The sequence below is a fragment of the Physella acuta genome, unplaced genomic scaffold (assembly GCF_028476545.2).
Source record: "Physella acuta isolate Inbredline_101_S28 unplaced genomic scaffold, ASM2847654v3 ptg000592l, whole genome shotgun sequence".
Taxonomy (NCBI): Eukaryota; Metazoa; Mollusca; class Gastropoda; family Physidae; genus Physella; species Physella acuta.
The window spans coordinates 1,176,412-1,194,490 of NW_026732111.1; the positions used below are offsets into that span (position 1 = coordinate 1,176,412).

At 34.2% G+C, this 18,079-nt stretch overlaps 3 protein-coding genes across 3 annotated transcripts in view; 2 read left to right on the forward strand and 1 right to left on the reverse strand.

The window, feature by feature from the left end:
- Positions 1-18,079, reverse strand: part of LOC131947346 (microtubule-associated tumor suppressor 1 homolog) — a 96,710-nt gene that overhangs the window by 28,188 nt on the left and 50,443 nt on the right. The window lies entirely within an intron of this gene.
- Positions 1-18,079, forward strand: part of LOC131947362 (uncharacterized) — an 80,919-nt gene that overhangs the window by 19,741 nt on the left and 43,099 nt on the right. The gene's annotated exons all lie outside the window — the stretch shown is intronic.
- On the forward strand, positions 5,405-10,777 carry LOC131947343 (protein BCAP-like). The gene is made up of 8 exons (XM_059308537.1): positions 5,405-5,556; positions 5,898-5,996; positions 6,181-6,307; positions 6,610-6,741; positions 6,900-7,666; positions 7,894-7,998; positions 8,249-8,303; positions 10,094-10,777. The coding sequence occupies exons 2-8, from the start codon at positions 5,898-5,900 to the stop codon at positions 10,483-10,485; spliced, it is 1,677 nt and encodes a 558-aa protein (XP_059164520.1). The 5' UTR covers positions 5,405-5,556; the 3' UTR covers positions 10,486-10,777.

An 18,079-nucleotide genomic window follows, 5' to 3' on the forward strand; every position in this document is an offset into this window, starting at 1 on the left:
TAAATATATATATATATATATATATATATATATATATATATATATATATATATATATATATATATATATATATATATATATGTGTGTGTGTGTATTCATGTATATGTATTTGTATGTATATGTATGTTAACACAGAGAATTACATCGCAAAATCAAAAAGCTCAGCTGTAGTGACAATCAAATCTACAGCCAAATGTGTACAATTATTGAAGTTTTTCCGATCTGTCTACTTAAGTTGAGACTTTCAAAAAATATAAATCATGTTTGTCTGTTTTATTTGATATTTTCATTTTAATTTTAAAATTAATACTATACCAAACACAAACAAATTAAACGACGCTATGTCTAATGGGTCTATGACGTCACACCCCTACGTCATTATCCCCGTTTTCAAGTAATGGATCTCATTATTGCTTTGACTGAAGTCGAGAGTTCGGTCCCTTTCCTAAATTAGGCTCGATAACCAGGGACAAACACTCATCTAGGAGAAAAACTCCTAAATGAAACAAGTGCTGCCTTGTACTTTGTTCCTTATATGAACGAATGCTATGGAATCAAAGCCAGAAATAAAAGCTGGATGTACACAGTTTTAGCGTGCAATATAGCGCATAGCATTTTGACACTCGGCGATGTATTAGTTAAATGAAATAATTCAGGTTAAATCTGCCCAGACTAACTCTGCGCATTAACTAAAAAATTAAAAGGAAATATGAACGGATCTAACTACACATTGACTAACACAACATTCTTTTTACAATAGTTGGCTGGTGTTCTATTTTTGGTTTTACAATAAAAGATCACAATTATTTCTATTCGTTTTATATCTTCAACAACGTCTAGAACCAGCGTTTTCTGCCCACACGTGTGTGTGAGCTAAACCAAATCTTGTGTGTGAGCTAAACCAAATCTTGTGTGTGTGAGCTAAACCAAATCTTGTGTGTGTGAGCTAAACCAACCCTTGTGTGTGTGAGCTAAACCAAATCTTGTGTGCGTGAGCTAAACCAAATCGTGTGTGTGAGCTAAATTAAATCGTGTGTGTGAGCTAAACCAAATCTTGTGTGTGAGCTAAACTAAATCTTGCGTGTGAGCTAAACCAAATCTTGTATGTGAGCTAAACCAAATCTAGTGTGTGTGTGAGCTAATCCAAATCTTGTGTCTGATGTTAATTCACACATGCACACAAGAGTACACATAAATGCTTGCACATACGTACACACGTGTGTATATGTGAACTCGAAAACTTGTATGCATGCATGAGGTGACACACATATGTTGTTATACTGTAAGGATATATTTAAGTGCATTATTCTAGACGGAGATATAGAAAAATAATTATTTTAAGCGTTTGTAAATACACCTTTTATTTTCGTTACAAAAAAAAACATTTTAAACGTAATTAATATGAATGTAATTAATATAACTTTGACAAAATATTCACTTTAAAAAAAAATAGTAGATGACATTGTATAAAATCACAATGGCATTAGTGACTGTGTAGGTAACTGGAGTAACGATAGTTAATTTGTACCTGTTTGTGTACCTGTTTGTGTACACGTTTGTGTAAATGTTTCTGCAACAACTACCACCCCAACATTAAATTTACCTCTGAAATTTCAGGCAGTTCTGTTAACTTCCTGGGTATGACAATATCGCTTAACACAACCAAAGTTGGGAGGACTGTATTCTACAAACCAACCGACTCACATTCACATCTGCTTTACTCTTCGTCAAACTCCCCGGCCTGCAAAAATTCTATACCATTCTCACAATTTTTAAGACTACGACGTATTTGTCTAGATGATGACGACTTTTGGATCAAGGCCCATGAGCTATTACAGTTCTTCCGACTCCGGTAATACTTGGAGCATATACTCGAGTCAGCACTACACCGCATAACAACTGTTAACCACCAAGCCTTCCTTCAACAATTTCCAAAACAAAAGTCAGATAGAACTAATCTCATCTTACCCTACCATCCTCATTCGGTTTTGGCTAAAAATATCATTATAAAAAATTATTCTTTCCTCAAGTCAGACCCCCATTTAGGCCATTTATTTCAACAGAATCCTTTGGTTGTGTATAGAAGGGAACGCAATCTCAGAGACCTTTTAGTTCGCAGCCGCCTGCCACCCACTACCAACACCAGATTTGGCACCACTCCTTGTCCCCGTAAATGCAATACCTGTCATTTCACCCTTCAGGTTGAATCACTCCAGCTGCCGAAGGGAACCCTCAAAATTAAAAATCACTTCAACCGTGAGTCCCATAACGTAGTTTACGTCATCCAGTGCAGGCGATGCAACATCTTTTATATTGGACAAACAGGGAAACGATTGTCTGACAGGGTTAGCCAACATCTGCGTTCAATCAACAATGAAGACGGTCTTCCTGTGGCCAAACACTTTAACAAGAGTGGACATGACATAAAAAAAAAACTTTTGTGTAACCGCCGTTCGGTTTCGCCACAATTTTAAAAATCGCCTTAGCACTGAAACGCGACTAATACTTAAATTTGGTACACGGGCACCCGATGGCTTGAATGAACAGATATCTTTCACCTAACCAACCCCCTTCCCCCCCCCCCTCTCCCGCATACACCACGCCCCCAATCCCACCCCTATACGGTGTCCAAGCGTCCTTCTCACGCGTCTTTTCTTTTGGATAGCGTTGCTAGCAGACAAGACGTGTTTTTCACTGTCCAGCTAAGTCAAAAACTGTGTTACTGTTTGTCTTTATTTGTCTAATCTGTAACCACACTGTTGTGTGCTGACGAAGACCTTGGGTCGAAACGTCCATAGTACTTGTAACTGTCTTTAACTTGTGAGGTAACTAACACTATCTGTTTTATTAATAATTATTCTATCTGAAATAGTACTCAAGTAATAGGCTTTTGAAAAATTCAAAGTAGAAAAAGTACCACTTCCGGTTATCGGAAATCGCTCAAAAGTTGAACGGGATCTACGATTTTGATAAAATACTTATATATCAGATTTCATCAACCTTGCTGTAACGATACTCCAGTTATATTGTTTACACACAGACAGACAGACACACACACAGACAGACACACAGACATTCGGACAAGATTGCAAAATTATGTTTTTCCGTATCAGTGAGGTGTAAAACGTCGAGATTTGTAATTTTATTATTTTGCACGATTACAAGACTTTCTCTATACTTTGTTTATACGAGAAAGTAAAAAATGTAAGGAAACCTTCAAGGGAGCTTATCAAGATATGTATACTTTGAAATATATTTTATTGGTTATGTCCCTTAGTGTAATTATCATTTAAATATGATCTCAGAAAGTGTAAAATGTATGTTTTAGTGAATAAAATATATAAACAAAAGAACATCACAGCAACTTTCTCTTAAAGATTTTAGTCCTGTTGATGCAGTCTCTAACACTTAACACATTATTTTTAAGCAGACCTTAAGAAATTAAGTGTTTATTGTATTGATATAAATACAAATAATAACAGGTCAAAGTGAGTGTCTTGTTTTTGGCTTTGTGATTATATGTTTTGTTATTTTGTGAGTTCACCATACAACATGTTTTGTGTTGCACTTCTATAAACTAACGATAGTAAAACTACTGCAGCGGGATAAATTTGCGTCTTGGTCTGAGAAACATTTTTGACGTTACTTCATGTCAACAACTACTGACCCAGCATCGCTAGTTTAGATGCACTTAACTTATATAGACGTACAATACCTATCTCCATACCACACACCAACTCCAATGAATTTATCTGTGCTTTTATCATATGTCACACAGTCAAGATAAAAACCATCTTATGATGATACAAATATTCCTAGTGTTCGATAAAATAAGACCGTAGCATCCAAGTACCTGATCAAAAGTTCAAATTGTCACAGACAAGTGAAGGATCATCAAGCTCTTCATAACGAGCACATCTGTTACATACACGTGACTCTGTGGAGTAGAAAACATCTGTATGATTGACATGTTCAAGTTCACACATACATGCTAAACTCTGACTTTTTGATCCTTATAAGGAAACTTAGTCTTGTCATTAGTTTATGTTGTAACTTTCAGTATTTTTTATACCATTTTACTACAGGTGGGGATGGGGGGGGGGGGGTTAACTTAGTGCGAGGAGTGGGCATTCTTAAAATATATTTTTTCTATAAACATTATTATTATATAAAAATATATATTTCTTTCTAATTTTTGCAAGTGGATGGGAAATGGACGTGCTTAGGTCAATGACCCCACCCACTCCGAAGAGGTGCCTAAAAAAAATACTGATAACACCTAAAGACAAATACATTGTATGAGTCACTGTATATTTATACAAAATTGACCAAAAACAGAACAACAAAAAATGGAAGTATGGATTATATTTCATTTATATTTACACAATCATCTATAACGGCATGGTTTAAAACTGTACGTTTAATACCATCCTCATTTATTCTGTAATACTTTTCACACTCTGATGAACACCATTGTAATATTAGCACCATCAACCTCGTGTATTGCTCATTTAACATTAAAGTACACGAACTAGATACGTATGTATTACTTAAAAGTAATTACATTTACTGAGATTTTATTACAATTTAAAATGATTAAGCGAGGCCAGTGTCGGTAGATTTAACATAAATAATAGCAGAAGTAAAAAAATCATAGCAAAACGTGTGTGTGTGTGTACCCATATTCAATTAGTGTTGTATGGGCAAATTATATCCCAACAAATCGTATTCTCATTATATTTTTTGTTATCACACTTTTACATTAAAACTAGTGCTGACGTTTTTTACCACTGTAAACTTTGAAAAGTTTTCAGTTGGTGTCGTCGTCCCCCCCCCCCTCCCCGTCGGAATGATATTTTAAATATACGCCTAGAAAATAATAATAGTTGTATACTGTCCATTCGGGCGTTTGTCACATTCGGGCAAATGTCCATTCCGGCATCTGTCGCATTTGGGCAGTGTCCATCCGGGAAATCGACCTTCGGGCGAACGGCATTCTGGCAAGAGTCTTTCGGGAAAACGTCCGGCTCCCACTGTGTGCTATGTGAACACGAAAACAAAGTGCTGAACATTGCCTTGGATCGCATTGTGTATTGAAACAAAGCCAGTCACTCTCCCTAACTAACTCAGCAATTTACTCTACGCTAAGTGAGTTTATTATTTTATACAAAGATTGAATTGCTGATGTAATATCAAGAATGTTAGGGTACAGATCCCTACACAAACAGGGTAAGCTGGCACATACTTGTCATGATTTGATCACAACATCACACAGTAGTTATAAATGATATAGTCACATGATATGTAAAATGGATGATAACACAATTTAAATGTGTTATATGTTAAAGGAGAAGATAAATGACAAGATATTAAGCCAAAGAACGGGACAGTACAAAGTACACATAAAACACAGACATCACTACATGGTACAGATAACTTGTGTTATTGACTTGACATTTTGTTCATTGAAGTGAAGCGGCTGTTTGTTACTACTGGAAGTAGAGTCTAAATCAAGGACAAAACAACTGAACACTTTGTTTTATTCTTCAGTCAAAAGTGAGTTCACACTTTCAAATAGTGACGTAAATATTAAATCCGTGTTTTACTCAAAACATGTACGACAACAAGAGAAATTTGAGTTAAATTCTCTGAAATTAATCGTTTATAAATAATATTTAGATAATTATATATATATATATATATATATATATATATATATATATATATATATATATATATATATATATATATATATATATATATATATATATATATATAGTGTATAATACATGTTTGATTCTCACGATGTAGTATGCAGTGAAAAATTTGTATAACGTCTTTCTAAATCGCAATGTACGTTCCAGCGTGTGCATTCTAACTATTTCTGTAATACTCAGATGCGCCCTAGAGTTCAGGTCAAATATGTTACAGAACACATGAACTATTTAGAAGAAAAGATACACGTCATTAAACCTGTGGTTGAAGCTTTGCAAGCTGTAAGTGGTTATTTTCCCTGCCTGTATTCATCATTGACTTGGTGCTTTTTATATTGAGCATGTTGTAGATAAAGATAGAGTTCATTATTTAAAAACTACAAACATTAAAGAAAACAATTTTCTCAAATAACATACTGACACACATATAAATTAAACGCCAAGACATAATGTTTTATGTCAGCAGGCTGTAGAAAAAAGTAAGACTTGGTTAAAAGATAAAAGTGACAACAAATCTTTGACATACTGTGATCTATGTCAAGAACTTGAATCAGCGACCACAGCCATGTTGGATGTAGCGGCTCATATTTTAGGTAAATATTTTAAAATATAAGTCTCTTTTATTTGAATTGATATTCTGTTAAATCTCAATAATTTAATACAAATAATAAAGTAAAAACTGGACAATTAAATATGTTTTGTATTTATTTAAAATTAATATATTTTCATATTATCAAATAACATTAATCATTTATATAAATTCTAAAGAAAGTATTTTACATACAAAACTTAACATACAAAAATTAAATTAATAAATATTCAATATTATGTAAAACTTCAAGTGAATTATTATTATACATATTTAAAATAATTTATGTTCTCTGAAAATTAAAAGAGGAAAATAAAGACATTGTTGAAGATGGAAGGTCATTTTCATCTCAGTCTACCTCAAAAACAATAGCAACAGAAAAATGTGGCACTAGTCAGTCAACAGATCAAATTCTTAACGAACGTTATAAACCATCAGGTATCTATACACATATTTTTACAAAAAAAAAATTAAGTTAAAACAAATATTTTCAAGGTGAATGACTCAAATATATTTTCCTAAAGGAAAAGTAGCATATTATAATGATTTTCAAACTTTATTTCTATTGTGATTGACTTAATTTTATATTACTCTAGAAATATTGAGTCGACTTGAGCAGATAGAGACAGCCATATCTTCTCTACAAGACGTCAGTCGACTTGAGCAGATAGAGACAGCCATATCTTCTCTACAAGACGTCAGTCGACTTGAGCAGATAGAGACAGCCATATCTTCTCTACAAGACGTCAGTCGACTTGAGCAGATAGAGACAGCCATATTTTCTCTACAAGACGTCAGTCGACTTGAGCAGATAGAGACAGCCATATCTTCTCTACAAGACGTCAGTCGACTTGAGCAGATAGAGACAGCCATATCTTCTCTACAAGACGTCAGTCGACTTGAGCAGATAGAGACAGCCATATCTTCTCTACAAGACGCCAATGACAAGTCTACAGATGACATATCAGAAATAAAACAATGGAGAGACAACTTTGTAACAGAACAGAGTGACATGGGGGTGATCATTGAACAACTGACTAAAAAACAAAAGCAGAATTTTAAAAACTTTAGAAAACAAATGAATGAACAAGATAACATAGTAAAGGCTCTGAACAAAGAAAATGAAAGTTTAAAAGAAAAAGAAACCAGTTCAAACAAAACACTAGAGAAACTGTCACTAGGTATGAAAGAATATGAAAACAACTTACTCGAAATAACTAAAAAGATGCAAAATCACACAGATAAAACAGAAAGTATAACACAAGAAATAAAAAGCTATTCTGATTTAATTGTTTCTTTACAAGAGGATTATAATAAAACCAGGGCAAATGTATCTACCAAATTTGAGAAGTTACAATTCAAGGTAAACATTAAGATTGCTAATTAATTGGGTATACATTTGCTGACAAGTGTATATACTACTCATTTTATAAAGAAGTTGTACATTAAATTAAGTCATTTTATTAATTTTTTCAACAGTAAGACCATTGATTCTAAAACTATACTTAAAGCAGTTTTTATTGCTGCAATTTAATCTCCAAAAGAAATAGTCAAACTTGTAGTAATCCAATAAAATTATCGGCCATTTAGCACAACCTGATGTACCAACTTCTACAGCAAAAATTGATGCCCATTGACAGATTGTTTCAAATATTTAACCAGAACTTAGAAACTAGAGAAGAAAGATCAAAGAAGGTATGTTTGTAAATATATAATTACTGTATAGTCTGTAGCATTGCGCATTAATTATCTAGTTATTTTTAGACCATTGAATGAAAATTGATAATTAAGTGATATCTAATGTTAGTTTAAAAAAAAAGATAGTGCTATAAAAATCAGTTTATCTAATTATAATTTGCTATTGTAAAGTGAGGGGACCAATTGTATGATTTACGCAGCTATGTGATAATTTTATTCATATAATTTACACTTTATTTTTATTCAGCTGGAAACTATGGAAAATGTTATGTCAAAGTTGACGATGGATTTCAATGTAATCGGTAAATTTCTTTTGGAAAATATTAATCTTACATCATGATATAATTTAATTGGTCAATCTATATTATCACTATATAGATGTAAATATAAAACTTGGATCTGGTCGTTTTTTTGTTAATAGAATTACCATATTTAATTTTACAATCTTCTGATGTATTACGGCTTTTAATACTAATCGTTTGCATATATAATGAAAAATCAACGGATATCATGTCTTGAGGACGGTGCCCTGTCAAAACGGCCCGGGACAAATCGGCCCCATCAAAACGGCCCGTTAATATGACCCCGTCAAATCGACCCCCGACAAAACGACCCAGTCAAAATAGCCCCGTCAAAAGGGCCCCGACTTATTGGCTCCCGTCAAATGGGCTCCCTATATATTGACTCGCGACGTATAGGCTCCCGACAAATGAGCTCCCGACATTTAGGCTCCCGACAAATGGACTCCCGACATATTGGCTCCCGGCAAATAGGCTCAGGACATATTGGCTCCCAACAAAGCGGCTCCTGACATATTGGCTCCCGACATAAGGGCTCACGACAAATGGGCTCACGACAAATGGGCTCCCGACAAATGGGCTCATGACATGTTGGCTACCGACAAATGGGCTCCCAACATATTGGCTCCCGAAAAATGGTCTCCCAACATATTGGCTACCGACAAAATGACTCCCGACAAATTGGCTACAGACAAATGAATTGTGGCAGAAAAGTGACCATTTTGTCCTACCTCCACTAGCACTATAACCTCTTTTAAATGTCTGAATGAAATTGCTTTTTCATGGAAAAACATCAATTCACAAACAAATCAAGCCCTTAACAGCTAAAATTCACCAATTCTAAAACTTTGATTAAGTTTAATATACAACAGTTAACGTCTGTTGCTTAAAAGCAAGCACAGAAGTGAAAATGTATGATATACAAGATGTTTACAAGATAACTGCACTTTGTTTTGATAACTTACAAGCATACAGCATGTTGGACCCCTCTCCTCACACACTGAGTTGGAACAGCCTATCACCGACTCATTTATGGAAGGCATATATAGATGACCCTTAAATTAAAACATAATATTTCTTAAAATAGATAAACTAATATAAAAATAAGGCCTGCCGAACAAGAGATGCAAACGTTGTATTACTTAAGAGTGTTGGATAAGCTAACTCTAAAGAATATTGATGAAGGGGTCCCACTGGCAGGTGTCATATTCAATGAGACCGCTTTGCCGGAAGACGTAGTCTCTACAGAAACGGTATTGCCAGTGGTCCTTTTGTCGGGAGCCAAATTGACAGGAGCCTATTTGTCGTGAGACAAAATGATGGGGGCCTATTTGTCGGGAGTCGTAATGACGGGAGACGTTTTGTGGAGAAACTAAATGGCGGGAGCCTATTTGTCGGGAGTCGTAATGACGGGGGCCATTTTTGACGGGGCTCTTATGTCGGGGCCGATTTGTCGGGGTCGTTTTGACGGGGCCGCTTTGTCATTGGCCGTTTTGACGCCGCACGCTTGAGGACGGTACTAAACTAATAGTTTCAATACGCAGGAAACGATTAACTAACACTACAAAAAATGACGGGGTGCTTAACTAATCGTTTCAATCAGTGTTGTTATAGAGAATGGTGTAAAAATAATCCACAAGTCTTTATATGTAGAGAAATGGTTTGTTTTATTGTTTTTATTTTGTACTTACATGTCATAAGTCATGCACTCTCACTTGCACATGTTTCATATTCGTAGCATGTATTGGTAGAAATTAAATATGTATATCATACATATGTTTTCTAATCAACAGAGTCGCGAGTGTGTAACAGATATGCTTGCATTGCACAGCTTGCAAATCCCACACCTGTCAGTGATAAATCAATTATTTCAACATTTAGTGAAGTACGTGAATATAACCGTCAACATTTTAATCAAACAACAGGAAAATTTGTATCACCACATGATGGTTTATATCTTGTCTGGGTCACTCTACATGAATGTGGCCATAAACTGATTGGAGTTACTGTGATGGCTGGCGGCAGGTTGTGTGCAGTTATAGATGTTAAATCTAATAGAACTAGCGCTGCTGGGTCAGTGGTTGTCGAAATGAAGAAAGGGGAAGAACTTTTCTTTAAAGTGTATGCAGCAGAGCAAGGCGCAATGTTATCCAGCTTCAGTAGTTTTACTATCGTTAGTTTATAGATGAACATCATCAAACATGGTGGTTGGAAAATTATTTTAAAAAAATACGAATGTATAAAAACTAAATTTGTAAACACACATTACTAAACTTCTAAGTGATTAGACTTCAGGTAAACTAATGGTCTATGTTTACCATACACATTTCTAACCAGTCCAATCAACATGTATGTATCTTATTAGACTACTCTCTACTTACCTATTTAACTTTGAACACAATATGATAACTCTGGCTTAATGCGGATAACTTAAATTACGTTTTATCTATGTATCAACATGTATCTTTCACCTGAAACAAAAACCACACATGAAATATAATGTACAGTGATTTATTAAAAGTATCATTCACTCTGCTCATATACTTACTATCTTTTGTTTGTTGTTATTTTTTTCCTTAATTTTTATTTTATTATCAAAATCCAATATAAATATGCCTTCAATGTTTCAAATATAAAGAAACAAGAGAATATGAGAAAAATAAGAGGAGGTGTAACGAATAATGTAGTACAGTTCGGGAAGGAAGAAATGATACAAGTTATACGACTGTAATTAGAATGTATTAGAAAAATATTTTCAAAACCTTGAATAAAAAGAACATAGATCTAGTAAGAATTTGCATCTGCCAAGTATACAGAGTTGTATATTAGGTTAAAAAAGATAAAATAAAAGGAGATAATTTTAGATTCATTCTCGTCCGCTTTATTTGTTAGCTGTTTACTCTAACATGGGTTAAAGCAATGATAGTTAGACAACACAATTTTATAGTGTGGCTTTTATTTTTAGACAAAATTTTCAGGTTGGATGTGAAGATCAAAATTTCCGAAAATTAAAAAAGTGGTGGGTGAATAAAAAATTGTAAAGGACAAAATGTCGTTAATAGTAAAACGCAACACCATTTGCAAATTTTAAATAATGAGGGGGTGTGGAAGGGAAATGTCTTTACAGGGGGGGGGGTGGATCGATCTGCTGCTTATCGTATTGTGCTGAGTGAGGTGTCGCTTAAAGACATCTCATATTGGTCTACATGTAAAAAAAATTTTTTCGCCTCAGACATGTAATTTACAGCGTCAGTTTGCCTTGCGTGCTCGCTTTAGTATTACAGTTTTCATCATCGGCTAGTGAGGAGTGATACAGATTTACAATAGTAATATGTCTTTCTTACTTGCAGCATACTTTCATTGATTTAAGACGGTTTACTTATACATATATCTAATATAAACGTCTAAATATAGAAATAAAAAAAAACAATCTGAAAATGCAAATGTGTAATTAAATGTAGGTTCAAGTGATTTTTTTTCCATCGGCGTGGTGCGTTAAGGGGCCGGGGGAGGGGGAGGGGGGAGGATAAATTTGGTTTTTTAAGTAGACCTGAAAAACAAATTGGGATTACAGAGAAATAAAATAATACAAATTTTAAGCAACCGGAAAAGTTATGTTATTACAATGTGACACATCAAATCAAACATTCTTCCCTTTCCAACATCTATATTCTATAGCAGTCCTCAAACAGTTTTTTTTTAAAATTCAAAAGTTTTAAACATTTAAAATAGTAATAATAATTTATTCGATTGTTTTACACAGCATCAAAGACATGAACGGCAATTGCATATTGTATATTGTATATATATATATATATATATATATATATATATATATATATATATATATATATATATTTATATATATATATATATATTTAAAGGACGTGTGCTGACCGGTATGACTCAAGTTGGGATATAGATTCTAGAGCTATATATGTAGACACTAGGATAAAGAATAGGAAGGAGTTATTGATTTAGTCTTATTCATGAATGTCATCTAGTTGTCTGAATGTAAGATAGCCTTATTGGTTCTTAAGGTTGTAACCTCTCTAAATGGTATCGAAACTAATCAAGTGACTCAAACCACTCACTCGGCGTAACAATCGATATATTATATTTTGTTCCCTAGCCCAACTAATTCTCGTGTATAAGGGTGCCGCTTGTTGTTTGATTAGGATGTCGTATATATTTTTTGTCTTCCCCAATTATGCGTTTGTTTCCTTGGAATGTTGTTAGTGTTTCTTTATAAAAGCTGTCTATGTCTTTTACCCCATAGTGTGGTGCTGTGATGTTTAATTTTAAAATGCTCTTTATGTTTAACCCTATGTAGTATTGTCCTTATGGATGATAATGTGGTTCTATACTTATTCTATCCAGATGTTTTAATCAGAAGGTGTTTATTTTAGTATTAATGTCGTGTAGCCCTATACCTCCATTTAATTTGTTTTGTATTAAGACTATGAGGCTAATGTTTCTAATCGTGTTTTTGAAAATGAACACTCTAATGTGCTTTTTTTTAAAAAATAAGTTGGTTATTGTAGAGTTCGTCGCTAAGAAATTTTTTTTGGAATGATACAAAATACTAAGCCCTAAACAATCTATAGAACTCCAATATAAAACATTAAAGCTGTCTATCACAAATTAGTTTTTGTTTACTTAAGAAGACGGTTTAACGTTAAACAAAAAAAATAATAGGAGATAACATAATAACTCGGATCTGTTTATCTCCCGTCTCCTGTAACATGGCAGTAACCAGATATAATCCATCGCACCGTCTGTTTTGAAGGTTGGTTTTCATGACTGCGTCTATGAGATAAAGTTTAGATTTCATACCGTTTTTTGTGACAGTTGAGAAGATAAAATACAGGATATTAAGCCAAAGAACGGGTCAGTACAAAGTAAACATAAAACACAGGCATCACTACATGGTAGAGGTAACTTGTGCTATTGACGTGATACATTGTTTATTGAAGCAGAGCGACAGTTTGTTACTACTGGAACTAGAGTGTCTAAAACAAAGGGCAAAACAACTGAGATCTTTGTTTTATTCTGCAGTCAAAAGTGAGTTTATATTTTAAAATAGTATCGTTAATCTTAACTATTTGTTTAACACATCATAATTTCCTCCAGCTTTATTTTTACAAAGACATATTGGTTAGGCAACTGTAAAATCATAAACACTATAAGGTTGAGTCAATGTCCCTTAAATGCAAATGCTCCTAAATTAACTGCTTATAAATAATGTTTAAATAAATCAAGTCTTAGATTCCATATATATATATATATATATATATATATATATATATATATATATATATATATATATATATATATATATATATATATATATATATATATAATTATATTTACTAGCCGTCACGGCCAGGCCCTGAACTGGCCTCTATGAAAAACGTATCTATAATAGAGCATGACTTGTGTGTTTAGTAATCAGCATGTACCCGGTATTGTTCGGATTTACAATATATATATTACTTTTCGAATTAAGCCTAATGACAACCAACTAAAACCAACTACAAAAAAAACGTATATTACACACAAGATTACACAAATACAAACACAAACAAAATACGAACAAAAACGCAAACGCAAACTAAACCACAAACGCAAACACAAACACAAAGAAAACAAACAAAAAAATTAAACGAAAACAAATACAAACGCAAAACACAAAACACAAGCACAACCACAAACGCAAACCCAAACACAAACACAAAGAAAACACAAACGCAAACAAAAAAGGCAAATACAAATACAAATAGAAACACATACGCAAAGCTAAACGCAAACATAACTCAGAATAATGGAAACAAACGCAAATATAAACACAAACTTAAATGCAAACATAAAAGCTTACTGCTCATAGTTCAGACCTGGGCGCCAAATCGCATCTTTCTGGGGCGCCGGCAAAACCGACTGTTTCAACTTAATGGTAGGCAATTTTATTCTTAGTTGTATGCGCTCAATTAAACGAACGTCGGCGCCATAGCACACCCAAGAAGCCCGGGACGCCAAGTAGCACCCTTTCGGGGCGCCGGTGAAGGTCCAGATTCGATTCACTTAAAGAAAATAGTAACCTTTCTTACCCATGGTCTATCGCACTGTTAAAAACGAAATTATGCACCAAAGCACTAACAGAAAAGCCCAGGGCGCCAAATCGAACCCTGCCGGGACGCCGAGGGACGTGTCTGATTCAATTTAATGAACGAATATAATACCCCAAGCTTATCCGCAAACGGAAAGAAAACGGAAACACAGAGGACTTTAGGAGTTTTTTTCCAAACTGTTATTGATTAAAAATTATTAGCAGTGCAAAGCAATGTCATCCTATGGTAACGTTGAAGCTATAAAACATAAACATAGCTCTTAAAATAAATTGTACGTTCAGTGTAGAAAATAAATGAAAGGCAGTATTTAGAATACCTACCACATGTCAGTTGATCAATCCCCGCTGTTTATGTAATTATTTTTTTCGCGATACCAAAACAAAGTACTAAAAAGTAAAAAAAAATTCCCGCTGTTGTAACTTTTTAGCGCAATTTCCATACGGACAATTGCGATTATTAACTCGTCATTTCTGGTGATGGATGGATGGATGTGCGCAGCTTTAAGTCGTATCTCCTCCTCAACGAAGCAATATCAAGGACTAGTTCCAAAACAAATATGTTAAGCAAGTTCCGAGGATGATTGTGGGCTAAATAAATTACCGGAATTCCTTCCTGGATTTCCAGGAAAAGCAAAAAAAAACCTCGAAAACCTGCAGTTTTTTGCCCATATCTCGGCAACCAGACCACTTAGCGACTGGAAACATTTACCAATTGATTCCTGCCATTATCTAGAACAATATTGCCGAAGAAAGTTTTCAAAAATATCCTTTCGTTCGGTCACACAATTTTTTTTAATATATTTTAAACTGAGCATCGTGTAGGCCTAGGATATTTACTACTTTTTAAAACTGAGCATCGTGTAGGCCTACTCGTTAAAATAAAACTCTTTCCGTTGCTGAATATATGATTTATCATTTACTTATTAATTCAAACGTTATTTTTGTATCCTATTAATTTATTTATAATTTATATGAGAGTGATTGGGAGTTACAATTACAAGGTTTTGTTTCGCTAGGCCTAATCATTTTTCACATTTTTTAAAAACAAACTTGATCACTATCTATGTTTAGATAACATAAGGAAATTGCACTTAAATTGTCACTAGACTTTTTATTAACTTGTTTTATATCGTGAAGTAATTTTGAAGGAAAATTAGCAATAGTTACAATCGAGGGACAAGGGGGATAACTAAAACTAGTCAACGTACTTGGACAACATAGACCCAAAGACAGTAAATGTTATAAAAACCTGGAAAAATTATTAACAAACACATAGGCCTACAATCGACATGACATTATTTTAGTTGGGGACTTTAATTTCGTGGAAGACAGATTAGTCATTGTAGGACCAAAAAACATCATTCGAAACCGTTTAACCGCAGATAAACCACACACGTACTTAATCAACAACATTAAAACATACTTTAAAATAGTTGACACATAGAGAGCACGATATCCACACACATTACAAACCACCTACGGAAGTAACACTTTTGGGAATAGATGTTGTCTAGACAGAGTTTACGCCCCAGTGAACATGAAAATCAACAAAGTAGAACACCTATTCTCAACACTACAGTTTAACGACCATGCGCAGTTCTGACAAATTTAAACAAAGAACAAACACAAAACAAACAAAAACACAACACGTACTGGAAACTCAATAATACACTATTACTAGACGTGCACTACATCAAAACTATAAAAGACATAATCCAATTGTACACATAATCAGCACCAAAATCAAACAAAATTCAACATTGGGAAGATTTTAAACAAGACATTAAGCGGATAGCTATTCAGTATGTTTGTAGCATTAACAGCGTTAGGGCCCACATAGAAATTAAACTAGAAAAAAAAGTATACTTAAAGGAATTAACAAGAACAATGAACAAATAGACTCAATAGAGACGGAACGTTCTAAAATACAAGAGCACAAATTTGAAGTAGAATAGAAAAAATAGGCTCGGAAAACACCTCACACCACACATTAATTTTAGAATAAAGCTTTCAGATGGCAAAACAAATCACACTTCTCATAGACATCAATAACCAAGAGACGACTGACCCGAAAACAATTCAATCAATATTTATAGACTACTAGCATACCCGTCCCCGCGCGTTGGCGCGGGAAAAGAAGAAAGTCTGAAGAAATATATAATAAGGGTTTCATCCATGCGTTACCAATCCTATATTCTTAGACGCGTCATATTGTGTTCTAAAAGTGTGTTATTTAAAAGTAAAAAAAAATTAAAATGTATTATAGGGCATTTAGCCTTTGGGGGCAGAAACTAAAAATTTTTTCGCAGCCAAATCGCACCCTAACATCGCGTCGGGGACACGCCTGATTCAATTTAGTGAGCGACTGTAACGCCCCATCATATCCATTGTTTATCACGCTGTTTAGAAAAAACGTAGTCGCCAAAGCACTCGCGGGAAAGACCAACGCGCCAAATTGCATCCTACCTGGAGCGGCCCGTGCGAAATTAACCCCCCCCCCCCTTTTGAGCCGACCTAACACCCCCCCCCCCTTCCCCTCCTCCTCTTCTTTTAGCTATCTTTAGAGAAATGTTTCTGCTAGAACAATGCCATAAACATTTCAATAGATCATACGAAACATTAATACGCAAACCCAAAACCGATCCTAAATTAACCCAAAACTATAGACTATAGACATATTTCTCTTATAAACACCGATTTTAAAATTCTAACAAAAGCTCTAATCTTTAAAAATTGAACCACACTTGCATAAAATAATAAATGTAGACCAACAATGCAATATCAAAGGTAGTAGCATACAAAATTACAATCACTTAATTTGAGACATCATCCACTACACACGAGAAAAACACACAAGCATGCATACTCAGTTTAGACTTTAAAAATTTCCGCCGGTTAGCCTACACATATCTTCACAAAATCTTACAAGCAAACAGGTTAGGACAATACTTTACGACTTGGATAAAAATAAACTATTTTAATGCACATAGTCACCTACTGATAAACCATAATATTTACCAACCCTTTTAGAATAAATAAATCAGACAGACAAGGTTGCCCCCTATCTCCAATCCTTTATATACTAAAACTCGAACCTCTGTTAGAATGCACTAGACAAACAAGAGACATGAGAGGAAACTAAACAAACAAAAACATTCTAGTGTAAGCTGATGACACAGCCTTTACCCTCAAAACCGAAAAATCTATCATTCTAATAACAGACAATTTCCTTGACTTTGGGCAGGCTAGCGGGTCAAAAATTAACCTGATGAAAACCAAAATCATGGGACTCTAACGTTGGATCGACAAACCAAATTACCCACTTAACTTGACAGTTAAAGACACTAATCTTATATTTGTTTTATTTAGATGCGTCCCAGAATTCAGCTGAGGTTTGTTGGAGAACAGATGAAATATTTGGAAGAACAAATGCAATTGATGGAGCCTGTTATGGGCTTGATGAAAAATGTGAGCGATTATTCATATTTTACAGTTGAATTGTGTTAATGTCGTTTCGTGTATTAGCATGTAGGTAGTAGTAAGTTACGTTTAGCAGCCACATAGTTTTAACTACTTTAACAATTTTTATATCATCAGGCATTAGAAAAAAGCAAGACGTGGATGGAAGATAAAAATGACAACCCGTCTATCA